At 43.2% G+C, this 15,399-nt stretch overlaps 2 protein-coding genes across 9 annotated transcripts; one reads left to right on the top strand and one right to left on the bottom strand.

Annotated features, from left to right (window-relative positions):
* Positions 1-736: 736 nt before the first annotated feature.
* tapbpl (TAP binding protein like) lies at positions 737-7,266 on the top strand. Of its 3 annotated transcripts, none has more exons than XM_061236360.1 (9): positions 737-1,177; positions 2,939-3,154; positions 4,461-4,745; positions 5,099-5,293; positions 5,569-5,736; positions 6,028-6,131; positions 6,257-6,485; positions 6,811-6,893; positions 7,092-7,266. In XM_061236360.1, the coding sequence occupies exons 1-8, from the start codon at positions 1,117-1,119 to the stop codon at positions 6,882-6,884; spliced, it is 1,332 nt and encodes a 443-aa protein (XP_061092344.1). In that variant the 5' UTR covers positions 737-1,116; the 3' UTR covers positions 6,885-6,893; positions 7,092-7,266. The 3 variants fall into 3 exon arrangements, with proteins under 3 accessions (XP_061092344.1, XP_061092337.1, XP_061092327.1); XM_061236353.1 differs by having other exon boundaries at positions 2,936-3,154; XM_061236343.1 differs by having other exon boundaries at positions 2,909-3,154.
* Positions 7,267-7,426: 160 nt separating this feature from the next.
* On the bottom strand, positions 7,427-14,865 carry LOC133124942 (vesicle-associated membrane protein 1-like). Of its 6 annotated transcripts, none has more exons than XM_061236587.1 (6): positions 14,737-14,865; positions 13,918-13,950; positions 12,986-13,145; positions 12,225-12,383; positions 10,907-10,958; positions 7,427-9,287 (listed from the first exon to the last, which is right to left on the bottom strand). In XM_061236587.1, coding segments are annotated over exons 2-6 (390 nt in total). In that variant the 5' UTR covers positions 13,920-13,950; positions 14,737-14,865; the 3' UTR covers positions 7,427-9,270. The 6 variants fall into 6 exon arrangements, with proteins under 6 accessions (XP_061092571.1, XP_061092547.1, XP_061092561.1 ...); XM_061236563.1 differs by having other exon boundaries at positions 14,705-14,863; XM_061236577.1 differs by having other exon boundaries at positions 14,722-14,863.
* Positions 14,866-15,399: the final 534 nt, after the last annotated feature.

Genomic DNA, 15,399 nt, shown 5'->3' with positions numbered 1-15,399 from the left:
AAAATGGCTTGACAGGTCTGTTATTGGCATTATCAAGGATCAGACTGCTATTATATGTGCTATTATAAGGCTGAAAAATAAATAAGAAACATAAGTCAGAGACATAGGCCAAACCTTATGCTTACCGAAATAAACTGTTCGGAGAGCACTTGTTGGTGAGCTGAGTAATTGCAAAAGGGCCTGGGAGGACCTCTACAGTTGATAACCGAAGAATTATCACCATAATGAAGAAAAACCCCTAAACACCTGTCTGACAGAGCATAAACACTCCTCCGGAGGCAACATGGAAGTGCCAGTCACTACTGTCAACAGAAGACTTCACTAACAGACCAAAAGATGCTACTCTGCAAACCACTAGTTAGCCGCAAGAACAGGAAGGCCAGTGCCTAAATTAGCCTGTATCAGAGTGATGGCAAGAGCAAACTGTGGAGGCTAAAAGGAACTACCCAAGAACCAAAACACAAATAGCCCCTCAACTCACTGTAGCTTCTGGGGGAAATGTCAATTAGGACATGCAACAAAGTACAACACATGCCAACTTTCTTTTACATAACATTAATACGTCACAAATGTTATGTTGCCCTGAAATGGCGGTAGGCCTACTATGTAAAGACTTGCTAGTAGGGAAGTACGACTAGCTAGGCATACCTATATGTACAGTTCTTCCTAGTAACCGATTTGCAAAGCAGCATCTCTGCTACTATTGGCGGATCTGTTATTTTTACTTTCAGTTCTGTTCTGCGCCAACCTGTACTGTATGAGTAATACAATAAGACAGATACATTTTTTATTGACGTTGATGTCGCCGAAATATAACAACAATAGTTTTCTCGAGTAGCCTAGACGTAGCTAGTATTTCTTGTCGGTGCATTGCACTCCAGTTGTTATTCCAACGTACGGCACTTTAAAAGAAAACCGAAAGCGATTTGGTAGCTCATTACAAAGATGCTGTATACGGAATGCTAAAAACGATTGCTCCTGAATCTGACCTTTTTTAAATAATATTGTACTTCCGTTAAAAAAAATTCTACGCCGTGTTTCCGAATAAAACGTTAGTCTAAAATGAATTCGGGAAGATCGACATATCTATGAGAGCAAAGAACAGTTGTGAAACTGATGATGATTTTCAGCGTTGGACTCCTGGTTGTGAGTTATTTTACGGCTTCTGCTGTGTCTGGTAAGATTTCTGTTAATTTATATGAATTAATAATGTATATTTATATTCATTTATATTATTTATATTCCCTCCAATAGTATGGGACGGTAGACTGAAATTTGTCCAAGGCAAGACACTGCTCTTTTATGTGTGAACAATCTGTCTAAAAGGAAACGCCTGAGCAACCTGTCATTCATCCGGTAATATGCACAGCTGAAAATGGTGGGATTCAACACAAAACAGGGGTGCGTTTCCCGATAACAGTGTCTCTTAGCGCTTTACGAAGACTATCTAAGGTATACCTTACTAAAGTTGCTTACTTTTCTACGTGTGTTTCCCGAACTATCACTTTGGCGGTCTACGTGCGACGTTACTAGGCCCATCGACTCGCTCTAAGATCGATTATGCACTCCATGCAGCGACTGTTGAGTGCGTTATGAGAGAAAGTACTATTATTTATTAATAAAACACTGCAGGAATACAAAAAAATATTGCATTTACCACGAATGCTGGGAACGTACTAATACAATTCAAAACTTACAAACTAAATTATCCAACCGTATATATAATTTTCGCCAAATTATATATATGGTTAGTGATACGGTTTGTGGCTACTCCATCTAGCAATACGCCTTATTTGGCATGACATGTTTTATTTACATTATTTTTTATATCTTTGTCATAGTGCCTTAAATGACTTTGCAATCAGGGTTTATTTGGCAGAAGCACCGTCACATTTCTGGTGTAACTCACTACTTTCTCTGATTAGCTGATGTTTTTAATAAAAGCGCACCAACACAAATGCAAAAAAAAAATTTTAATATTTTTTTTTACATAAGATATGGCGGAAAAAAAACTAAGAAATAAGCTTCACAGCAAACGAAATGGAGATATTGTTAGACGTGGCGCTGAATAAAAAAACATTATTTTCCTGTTTTAGGACTCCGGTGTCCAACAAAACCAAGAAAGAACGATGGTTAAATATCGCTCCAGCACACAGAGAGTGGGAAATCGTCAGTTTAAAAATCATCAGTGAATATCATTTAAAAGGCAATTAGGCAACATGTTCAATAAAGTGAATTAGGCAACATGAATCCTTCGTAATTTTATTATTTGCATGAGAACAGTGCCATTAATGTGGTATTTTAGTAATATTATTAGCCAACTACAACTGTAGAATTATTACTGTACATATTGTTTAACAGATTGAGATGTAACTAACAGCAACAGCTGATTTCAGAGGTTTGCGGTCGTAACAGCGGTGGCCACTAGCGGAGTGAGCTGACAACATCGCTAAGGTATAGCTAAGAGTGGTCCAATCCAAACCAACCTTACGAAAGTACGACGTACAGAAGGTATACGTAGCTTAGAACGTTTCGGGAAACAAGCTGAGACGTTAAGGTAGAGCTTAAGGTACAACTTACGAACGACGTAGCGTTAAGAAGGCTTCCGGAAACGCACCCCAGAGTTTTCTGTAAAATGGCTTGAACATGCGTGCCTATAAATACCATGAAGTAAAAGCTGATTGTAATTTTGTCTCACCTCTTTTTATTTATTTTTTGATCTGAAGTCCAAATGCCTTAAGTAGGCCTATAGCAAAAATAGCTATTTTCACGCTATTTAATAGAAGGGGCTAATGGAATTTAATGTTATTAAATGTTGGGGGTGGGGGGGTTGAGTTTGGGAACCACTGGATTAGCCCTTATCTTGCTCACTTGCTCTCCTGGGAGCATTTGTGATGTGTTTCATCAGGTTTTCCTCCTTCACACCTTACCCAAGCAGAGTTTGTGGGGCAAGATGTGGTGCTGTCCTGTTCTCTGGTGGAGGAGGGCGGGGGTTTTGGATCCATGGGAGCCAGCAGTGGCCACTTCTCCCGCACGCCAGCAACGCTGGTTCTGAAGGACCTGCCTGTCTCTGCTGACACCTCCCCTGAAACCCTGACTCCCTACATCCCCCCTGCCAACCCTGATCCAGACAACATCATAGTCGAAGCCAAAGGTCAGTGTCACAGCGCTGATACCAAAAGCTGTATAAAAATATTGACCAAGTGCCTGTTACGTCACCCACTGACTTTTTTATCGTGAAAAGCGTAAATCAAGTTTACCGGCACCGCCATTTTGTACATTTGGAGCCAGAGACTGCGCAGTAGAGAAGCCGATGTGGCTCCTCCACTTAGCGTGTGAGTCAGCGTTTACAGAGAAGGGGTGGGATAAACAGTGTTGTGCTTTGAAGGCGTTCATTCATTTGACCGTCAGAAGTCCATCCATCCATCCATTATCCTAACCCGCTTATCCTGAACAGGGTCGCAGGGGGGCTGGAGCCTATCCCAGCATACATTGGGCGAAAGGCAGGAATACACCCTGGACAGGTCGCCAGTCCATCGCAGGGCACACACACCATTCACTCACACACTCACACATTCAAACACACACACACACACACACACACACACACACACACACACACACACACACACACACACACACACACACACACACACACACACACACACACACACACACACACACACACACTCACTCACTCACTCACTCACTCACTCACTCATACCTACGGGCAATTTAGACTCTCCAATCAGCCTATCCTGCATGTCTTTGGACTGTGGGAGGAAACCCACGCAGACACGGGGAGAACATGCAAACTCCGCACAGAGAGGCCCCGGCCGACGGGGATTCGAACCCAGGACCTCCTTGCTGTGAGGCGGCAGTGCTACCCACTGCACCATCCGTGCCGCCCCCGTTAGAAGTCCGAAATTACCTATTGTACCTTTAAAGAGAATTGGCACATGGGAAGGCACTAGATGAAGGAAAAACACAGATTGCGACTACATCTTCTTGTGGGAAAAAATTATTAACTTTCTATTTTTACTGCAATTGTACCATTGCCGTACATTGAAAATGGGTCTGAATGACCTGCACTGGAGCCAACTGCAGTGACACGAGTGAGCACCGTCTCGCACAGTCTCTCAACATGACCAGGAAATGAGCATCAACAACATGTGAATACACAAATACAAATGCTGTTGCTTGCTACGATGTGTGCATTCTGTTTCCATGGAAATTCAATTGGCATTGAAAAAGCCTGAATGTTCAATGCTGAATCGGGGGTGCATGAAGGCCTGTGTCATATCACAGAGCCTGGGCCTGCGTTTTCTATGGCAATCACACCATGTATCACTTGCTGTGGAGCGTCACTGCATGTTTACAGCTCACGACAACAAAGCAACACATTTTCTTTACTGAAGAAAAGTTCCCCAGTAGTCCTCTTTTCCCTCCTCTCCCACCAGTGACATCACCTGAAATCCCAGAGGCGGATTTGCTTCTCCACGCTGACTGCGAAGAGCAGGAGGTGGCCTGTGAAATCAGCCGCTACTACCCCCGTGGACTTGAAGTGGACGCCGGAGTGGCGTATTTCATTGGCTCGGTGGTCCTGGAAGGGGGTGGTTTAAGTCTCACTCTGGTCCTGCGGACACTGCCACCTATTGGTGAGGGGGATGAGTCTGCCCCTGCTCCTCTCATGCAAAGCAAGTTGGAACTTCCCCTCACGCCATCTGGGACCCTTCTGTCTGAGGGTGAGAGAGTGTTATTGCAATTAGAGAAGCATTTTTCACTTATTTGTTTTTGCTGAGAATTTTTTACATTACATTATTGGCATTTGGCAGACACTCTGGATAAGAGCGACGTTCAGTTGATTGGATTAAGCAGGATACAATCCTCCCCTGGAGCAATGCAGGGTTAAGGGCCTTGCTCAAGGGCCCAACGGGTGTGCGGATCTTATTGTGGCTACACCGGGATTAGAACCACCGACCTTGCGTGTCCCCGTCATATACCTTAACCACTACACTACAGGCCGCCCTACATTTGAGTTGTGCTTATTGCTAGTTGGAATGTTTCGGTATTAACTATCTGCCACTCTCTCTGTCAGTGGCATTCGTGGTGTTTTCCCGCTCGCAGTCCCTCACAACTCCCCTAGGGGGCGACACCCTCTTGGACTGTGGCTTCAAACAGCAGGAACCCTTCCCAACGCATGCAATGTGGCTTGAGTGGCGCTTGCAGCACAGAGGGAGTGGTTCAAAAGTGCTGGAGATGAAGGCTGTGGAGCCGGAGGAACAGCCAATAGGTAAGAAGAAGAGAAAGGATTGAGCCAATCACTATCCAGTTCAGTCCAGTGCTATTTTGTGGTGATACTGTTCCGGTGTGACATTGAAACCCTCTAGCATGACATTGGTTAATCTGTTTTGGCTCAGTGGATTTGGCGACATCTGCACAGCGATGTAGCGTACTGACAGGGTTGTACCTCGGTATCACCTGCATTTGCTGATATATATTGTAGTTACTGCACACATCCGCTGGACTGAACACAGCACAATGCACTTCACGTTTTCTTTTTTCCAGTCCTTGTGGAGAGAAACGGGTCGAGCGTGGACCTGGCCCTTGCGGTGGAGGAAGGGAACGTGTCTCTGACCGTGAGGAAGGTGACGGTGCCTGATGAAGGCACATACATCTGCACTGTGGGAGCTGGGTTCTACCAGGCCCAGCAGGTGATGCAGCTTCAGGTCATCCGTGAGTTCCCCAAACCCCTCCCACATACTGTAGATGCTTTCAATGGATGATACAACATGCTGAAAGGACTTGTATTACCTGAAAAAAAACAGGTATTACCAAAGCAAGTGCATTTCAAATGAAACATTAGTCTCTTGCCCATCACCTTATACTATAGCAAACTGTTCATGTACTCACTTGCATGTGAATGCTTATTGGAAGCAAATATTTTTTCATATATTATTGATTGGATAATTGAATTTATATTTAAATGGAATCCTGTAGCCATTCTCTCTGTCGTCTCTCTTTCAGAGCCCCCTCAAGTGTCTCTCTCCGTGGACAAGCTGATATTTAAGGATGGGTTGCCCAGGAGAGTGAGCTGTCATTGTGAGCGTTACTATCCGCTAGATGTAGAGGTCTGTATCTCAAATTCTGTTAAACGAAGTATAACTGTTTCACCACACATTTTTCAAAAGCAGTTTGAATGATTCATGGTGACTGATCGATGCTAATGGAGTCTCTCCCGTTCCATGGTTCTCAGGTAGAGTGGCTGTATCTCCCCCCATCGAAGACGGAGCCCATCTCCCTTACCCAGAATGCATCACTCACAAGCCACCGGCAGTTCAGTGACAAGACCCTCTCCCTGACCTCCCATGTGACCCTTCACCCCGCTGCCCTACCCGCAGGGACCATTATCACCTGCCTGGTCTCACACCGATCCTTGGACACACCAGTCACCCTAAGCCTGACGGTGTTAGCACCTGAGACAGGTATGTGCGAGACAACACAGAACTCAGGGACACTTAAATAATATGTTAAAATTAATCTGGAACAAGACTTTCTTGTCTTAATACACATATACAATAATATGCAGTAATGGTTTCATGTCACTTTTGTATGCATGGGAACAGATTACAGGGGTGATCTAATGTATGGGCTAACAGACAATAATAGAAATAGAAAATATAATAGATAAATAGGTCAAATCAGACTATTATTTTTTTTCAGCAGGCTTCCACAAACTGAACGTGCTCATTGTAACATGGTTGAGTAAAAAGAGTTTTAAATGCAGACTGATGTTGTTCTGTTCCACAGAAGAACGGTCCTACTGGATGATCGTGGGAATGTTGGCAGCTACCCTCCTGTCTTTCTATTTCCTGCTGAAATAAGTATCTCACGTAAGTCTGCTTGTGTCTTTGTGATACTGTCTAGTCATTCCATGGAAATAAGTATGAATATTAATATAGTTTTATACCCGTACAATATATACTCTGATGTTTTTTCATGTACATATATATGAGCAAATTGTTATTCCCTGCTGTGGAAACTGCACATATTTATTTGTTGAGTAATAATTGTTGTTCATATTCGATTAGGATCACTGATGAACGCTGAATCCATAACAAAGGCAGAGATGCACAGTGAACAGAAGAAAAGATGTACGGTACTTTTAATGTACTTTCCTTGGTCGGGTCTTCTTTCATTCAATGAACTGAAGGTTTTTATATTTAAAAATAAAGGCGAAAAACCTTTAATAATTGTGCTCTGTTATTTCCACCAATGCGTATGACATTTATTTCATCCTGTGTTTGTGTGCACGTGGATGTTAAAATGTTTGCATGCATGCACATTTGACATTACCCACAGCTAATGTATAGTGAAAAACTATACTGAACAGCCGACAGGCAGTAATGATCTGAGACACGGCGCATATCGATGATTTCTTTATTGGCATCAGCAAAAGTGGTAGGCAAATAGACATGCTTTTAAATGACAATCACATGATTCAGCAGCTTCTCTCGTGTCTGTTTGATCATTTTTAAATACCCTTGAGTTATAACCTTTATTTTTCATCCATAAATACAATTTACACTTTCACATTTTTTTACAGCTTTTATCTCAACAGTCCTTGAGAAATGTTTCAACTTCCAGCAATAACTACAAATAAAGGAAGCGAAAAGGAGAATAGGTGTTTTGACAAAAACATAAATCCATCTATGGGTCATTTTGTCTTAAATGAGATTTTCCTCATTGTAACATGTAATATTTTTTTCCCTCATAACAAACTAATAACTAGTTCTTAACAAAACCGGACTCTTGGTATGACCCTCGTCTCATGGCATTTCTTATAAATTTGCATTAAAGCAATACAAGGTTCTTCTTCACACGACGGTAATGCGAAAAATGCACCAGAAACCGGTGATTAAAAATGATAAGACACGGTACATCGATGGGGATACACGGGATTATAGGGGCACTGTTTGCCATGCAAGCCATCGGAGGCGTAAACAGTACTCCAGTGAGTCCACAGTACACAAAACAGCCTTTAGATATGAGACGATATCCACTCACACCACAAACAGCTGCTGCTGGACAGGGCCACGGCAGACAGGACACTCTTCAGCATACAGCTGTGTGAACAGAACCAGCACCTTCACCCTGCCTTAACACACACACCCATGTTTTCACGTAAAACACCTATTTTATTCTGACATGTTTCACACAGCTCCCTGCCAGTCTATGGGCGTGTCGTTGTCAGAGGGATTCGGCGTATGCCTGATCACACAGGAAAGAGACTGCATGTCTCGAGTCTGTGTAGCCTGCATTATTTATGTATCTTTTTATGTCTCTTTATTTTATCTTCATACATTTTCCTGCATTCACTGGTTTATTCTGTATCTGTTGTTCCTTCTGATGGTGGCGTGGGTATATACATACCGAAAGGTAAGATTATCAACTTAATATCTTGACTGGATTCTTCCTCATCGTTCCTTCTGTCTATCTCTATCTTCCTCTTTCAGAGAGGCAGAAAGAGAGAGAATCATGGAGAAAGAGTTCAAGGAAGGAACACCAGAAAAGTAAAAAAGGGAATTTGGGAAAAGCTAATAGCTACAATGATTTAGTTCACTAGTACACAAACACAACAAAATTATTAATATTATCATAATCATGAGTTTGTATCATTATTATTAGTAATAGTAGCAGTAGTACGAGGAGACTGGAAGATTGTTAGGTATGTCAGTATCAATTTACAAATGCAGGAAGCTTCCAAAAGGTAAAATGAACAAGCTTTGGCGTAATTAGGATTTAGAAAATGTAATCCAAATCACCTGCTATATTTCCCAACGCACACTTCTCTCTTTTTTTCTACTCCCTGCCTGCCCTACCCTTCTTGTTTTCTTTCTCCTTCCCTCTCTTTTTCTTACATCCTCCACTCTCTCTGTCAGACTCCACTGGTTTGTGTCTGCTGGACCCTTCAATAATGCATTAGACACAGAGACGGGGAGAGAGCGAGAGACATCTCCATCCACAGAGAGAGAGAGAAAGAAAACAGGGTGAGGGAGGAACAGAGCAGAGATATTGACGTCTACACACTACCGTCACGTTTTAAGTGCAAGATGGTTGGATGGAAGACTTCGGTGTGGAGAGAGGGTGGGGGCGAAGGAGGGAGGAAGGGGGGGGAAGGAGAGTAGAGTTTGGAGGTGTTGTTCCCCGCCCCACCCCCACCCTCCCTTTGTCATTGTGGAGTCGGTGTCCTTCCACACACGGGTCAGCTCAAGAGAAGAAGTACACTGGGAGGGGGGAGAGAGAGAAGCCATTCAGAAATATACACTGTATGAGGGCACAGGGCGTGAGGTGGAATCTGTTTTACACACTCCGGAGAAACGTCAGGGATGCACAGTCACTGTCTCCCAGAGGAATTATGTACATCATTCATACACCCCCACTGACTACCTCAGCCACTGCAGGGTATTCATGAAGGAACTAAGAAACTCACAGACCTGCGCTAACTCATTGAGTTCAGACAATATCTGACGATCATTAATGAAAGACCAGTATGTTGACAGTTTCGGATTCTCCTATAATGCTCTTGTATCTCCACTCTCTGCACTCTCGAATGTGAACAAAAGCATCAGCTGAATTATTTACAACAATAATAAGATAAATAATTTGTGGAGCTAATAGAGGCTTGATGTCCACCCTGTCTCAGCGGTCACTTCTGTGTACATGATCTTTCATGTGAAAATTTGGCTGTATTTTCAGAGCACATCTTCTCTACCGCACCCCATTAAGAATTTACTTAAGCCTCTTTACACAATTTGTCTTTCTGGGGGATCGAAAACAAAGCATTCGTCCTCTAGTTGTGTTAAAATAAAATGGGTGATAAACATAGTATCCATTCAATATCTGTAACAATAATGCAGTTTCAGCTTCACTGATGCAGTGCACGTGGTCTATCTCCTCCTCGGGTTCTGCACGACTTTCAGCCCAAATCATAAAAGTATATTTTACATTTTATATGTCTACAGAAGACCACAGAAACATGACACATGCCCTGTAACGCCCCTGCTTGATAAGAAAACTCACCCAAGATTTTGACACATTACTCCTAATAATGCAGGTGAGTAAACAATTGCTCCTGTTTTGCACATTAGTTGCCATTAGTTATGATCTATTTTAGAATAATCTATACAGTACGCCCTTGTACTCTCTCAATCGTGCAATTTGGCATGCCAGTGTAATCTTTCTATCTTTTACAAGTAATCCTGAAGACAAAATAACTTGCCCCAAGCTCCCATAGTTCATTGCAAATTTTGTATGATGTCCATGAAAAGCTGGTGAAACACTTAATGGGAAACTATACTACCATGGCAAATCTGAAGGCTGATTTTGCCGAGTGCAACAGAATTATAAATAGGTATGATTTAGATTTACAACTTTACCAAAAACAAAATGTTTGGCTTAGGCTACCACAGTAAACAAAATGTAAAACATATGGACAGAACTGCATTGCAATGGATTTTTCCAAGTCTATATAGGATTCAGTCATTGCCGGTGTTCCTCGGGTGGGAGAGTGAAGAGCACAGCCTATGCTGCACTGATGTAATAAACAAACCACAGTCATTCTCTTTCCTTTGACCTTTGACCTCGTAAATCACCAAATGCTCCATTGCATCATGGTCCAGCACTGAACCAAGCCCATTACTCTGCCAGTTAATCTACAGTTCTTACAGTCGGCAATACAAGGACAGTCTTCATTATTTTAACATATTACACCACACATTCTGTAGACTTAAACGTTACAAACACTACCCCAGAATTAGGTTACATACACAAACCCCAAAATTGTAAACATTGAAGATGAACGTGCTCTGTTAATAAAAACGTTTCAAAAAATGTGAAAACTCACAGAAAATGATGCCGACCACGATGACACCAATGATTCCCATCATTATCATCATCTGAAACAATAGACAGAGGAGACTGAGTCAGTACTCATTTTGCCAAGAGGAATTTGTTTTTACAAATATTTTACAATAACCAGTTTAATGTGAGATTTGTTTAATAACTTTCAGATATTAATTCAATTTATTTCAATGTTGCCAAGGGAACCAGATTAAACTGAAAACATGCTTAAAAGGACAAAGAGATTAAAAGGCAATTCGGAATAACATTGTCAAACATTGCCCTCTGACAGAAAAGAACTAGCTAATTTCAAAACGGCTCCTACTGTACAGCTTCTAATCTTGATTGTTGCTGTGACATAACGCACAGCCAGCCTGTAGGAAAACGTTTTGTCTGGCGAGGCACAATGCGACAGTCAACACTGCGCAAACAGATAATAACCCTGGCAGTTAGTAAAATGCAGAAAGGCAGTGATTAGCCCGAGGGAATAAAGGCAGCAGTGGAGAGCAGCAGGAGTCCTATCAAAGCTCACAGCAGGATTCTAGCCCTGTCCATGACACTGCAATGATGTCATTTCCTCCTTTGGAAAACTTGAGCGTTGCCCAAATGTGATTGGTCAGGACAGCATGCCAAACATTAAAGCCTGAATGCAGTTTGGTTAATAAATCCCCGGGGCAGTAAAGAAGAGAATCGATGAACAGATGGAATGAGCAATAAAGATCGTCATTTGTAAAGTGTGTCTGCAGAGTAAGTGTTGGGAGAAAAACATCGGAGACACAGAGAGAAAAGGAAGGAGGAAGTATAAAGATGAAAACAATGGCGAGCTAGGCAAACAGAGAATCTTCCTGGGACGTGTGAGAAAGAGAAAGTGGGTCAACTATTAGAAGGTATAAGAATCTACTGGTTGTGAAGGGAAAAAAATTAAGTGGGAAAGTCCTAGCTTTGGTCATGGGCCAATTTACCGCACAGAACCACAGACCCTGGTGTTAAATCCAGCTATGTCCAGCTTGAAATACCAGCTACTAGCTGTTTCAAAACATAGCTTGAGCTGGTCAAACCAGGTTGAGTATAGAGCCGGTCTAACTGGTCAACCAGCTGTTTCAAAAACCTAGCTTGAGCTGTTTTTTTCAGCAGGGGAGGTAACAGATCTGGTTAACGTAAAGGCACGTATGTGTCTGCGCTTGCAAGTCATCCAATGCAGGCGGCGTGTCAGTGCTGCAGTTGAAATCGCACCTTCGGCCCCAGGCGATGCCCTACTTGAACGCTTCTGCTAATTGGTGCATTAATGAGGGAATAAAGAGTGGCAGCAGGCCTGAGCGCACCTTGCAGTTTTTCCACCAGTACTTGTTCTTCAGCTTGGCAGCGCAGCTCTCAAACTGGGAGGCCCCGGCCTGCAAGGCGTCGGCCCGGTCGTCCAGCTCCGAGAGCTTCTGGTCCCGGTCCAGCACCTTGTCCACGTTCACGCGCATGATGTCCACCACCTGAGAGCGGGGGCCAGGCCACACTGAGCAGGCCGCTAGCTGTATTCACTCACACACACCCACAGCACGCATGCAGCGCACACACACACACACACACACACACACACACACACCGCATGCATGTACCACACACACACACCGACACTATGCATGTACCACACACACACACACCGCATGCATGTACCACACACACACACCGACACTATGCATGTACCACACACACACACACACAGCATGTGTGTACCACACACACACACACACACACACACACCGTGTGCATGTAGCACACACACACACACCAACACTATGCATGTACCACACACACACACAGCATGCATGTACCACACACACCCATAGAATGCATGTAACACACACACACAATTTCACACTGGCTGTTTATACTGAATATTTGTGTGGCAATCACACTTTCACCAGCAAACGCCCCCCACCCCCCCATCTCCTCTCCTGCCCTTCCCCCCTGCATGTTTCCAGTCCTCTATCCCATCCCTCTGCGGCTATGCATTTTACGTCCTCTATCCCATCCCTCTGCGGCTATGCATTTTACCTCCTCTATCCCATCCCTCTGCTGCCACGCATTTTACCTCCTCTACTTGCGCCTGTGTCTGTTGCAATCTGCGGTTGCTGGAGAGGTTGGGGGGAGCGTTTGGGGGTCCACCTCCTGGGGCCCCCCCTTCTCCACCGGGGGCTCCTGGGGCCCCGGGGGGCCCTGCTGGGGCAGCAGCATCAGGTGCTGGGGCAGACCTGCAAAGGGGGGAGGACATGCTCCTGTGTACTGATATATCTATTCAGGATTGAGAGACTGACCAGCCCTGACGCTACAGTGAGTGCACAGACACACACACACAGCCCAGAGAAATGGCGAGAACCATTAGCCCGCTTGCTGACTCAGTAAGAGACTGTACAGAAAATGTACTGACAGTACTCATTGATGCGTTGATTGATTAATATTCCTGAGAAGGTAGGAAGGAGAAAAGCAGGCCTGGTGGTCATAGATGAAATTGAACAATAGGCTTTACGGTCCTGTAAATGCACAGACAATTAACTGTAATCTGTATCCAGCGAAAATACTACACTGAACAAGGCCACAGTTATCCCCTCCCCCGCCCTCCAAAACAATATGCATATTTAAGTAAATACAAGGCTTTGCATGTCCAACGGAAGACAAACTGGAGAGCGCATACTACGAGATAAGCTACTGTAGTTACAGCAGATTAAAGTAATATGTCATATTATGAAATACATTAGTGTTGCCGACATACAGAAATGAATTGCATAGGCTATTCATAGCGTGTCTAATAAGACAACTATTAGCCTATAAGAATTATAAAGGAGAAATGAACAGTATAGACTGATATAATTGCGCCCATGTTGTGCCATAATTAAACACTTATGAAACATATATCAAATAAAAGCAATTTTAAAAATTCGATCCATCAACTGAAGGAAATTAGATGAACCAAAAAAGATAATAAAAATGTGTTTAAGATAAAGTAATTGAATACCGCATACTTACATCTCGTTTGCAGCTGCTTAAAAGACTGACTCACTGAGAGAGAGAGAGAGAGAGAGAGAGAGAGAGAGAGAGAGAGAGAGGTTCGAGCCAAAAAAGGCGATTACGAAAAAAAAAATCGGTGAACTCCAGAAGAACTAGAAACAGTCTGTGATCACACAGATTAATTATAAGACTCGATTAATTAGCCTACTAGCTGTTTTAATAATTGCTGGCGCTCCTATGAGTTTGTGCAGAAATTTCTAAAACGACGTTTTCCCTTTGCAAGTCATCACGGAAAGTGCCGCAATACCGAATCGCGCGTCTAGCAATAATTCACCCTCGAAGAAAGGAAAATAGATTGCCAAAGTGAAAGATTCATATAAAGACACACATTTTTGGAGAAAACAGTTCTTCTAAATCCAAGATACGAATTTGAATCCAAAAATGCACACTCAGAAAAACTTGACGGAATAAAACAAGGCAAATCGAATAATGGGCTAAATAATCAGAAGCCCCCAAACAGTATTGTAGTCCAAGGTACTTGAAACAGAAAATATGAAAGAATTCCTACCATTTAGTCGTATTCTATCTACTAAGACCACAAAAACATACAAGCATTCAATAGCCTTCTGATACCTGCAGGGTTCACTAATTATATATTTTCACTATTCCCCCCTAGTCTAACCACCGCTGTCTGTCTGTCGTTGAGCGTGTGTCGGATTTTAGGTTAGTGCGGTAGTTTTTTTTTTTTTTGCGCGTATCTCTGATGGAACTATACTGCAATAATGCGTCGCTCCCTCTTGCTTACGCTGTAGTTGGACTCACATGCTGGTGCGGTACCTCTTTCTCTCCTCCCTCCCCCTCCTTGGCTCTCTCTCGCTCCCCCCTCTCTCTCCACTTTGCGGTACTGCAGATTTCTCTCGCTCTCTTCTCCCTCTCGGATAGGGCGATGGGACGACACTGCGGTACACGGCACTGGACAGAATGTTGAGTCTGCTTTTTCTTCACTCTCCGACTCACGCGCTCGAGAGTCTACCCACCGTTCACTTTCTGTAACAAGCCGTTTACGGCCTTCCGCCATCCTCCTCGACCCCTCTTATTTTAACTGACCCGGACTATTTATTCCCCAAATGCACTCCCATTTTCTCTATAAATCGCAGCACAGAACGGGAACATACTCCATTAGGAGTGACCAAATGTGATAAGCCCTATAGAAGGGGACAGCGTCATCTTATACACATACTAAACTGACTGGACGGACAGACAAGCAAGCATGCATGCTTACATACATAGTGGCAGTTGAAAGACCAAGCCACAAATTACTTGAATTACCATATTGTGTAGTAATCTACTGTACAGTATGATTTGCTGGAGTAGGCCTACAGCGCTAATTATAAAAAGCATTTATACTTATAATAGGCAGTTGAGAATTGTAAGTAGTCCCGAAAAATGTTATTTGTACATTGGTTAGTTTCAAATGATTAAGTCTTTCTTAAAAACATA

Source organism: Conger conger, chromosome 1, assembly GCF_963514075.1.
Source record: "Conger conger chromosome 1, fConCon1.1, whole genome shotgun sequence".
NCBI lineage: Eukaryota > Metazoa > Chordata > Actinopteri > Anguilliformes > Congridae > Conger > Conger conger.
The sequence above is the reverse complement of the archived record's forward strand: the minus strand, read 5'-3'. Positions and strand labels throughout refer to the sequence as shown.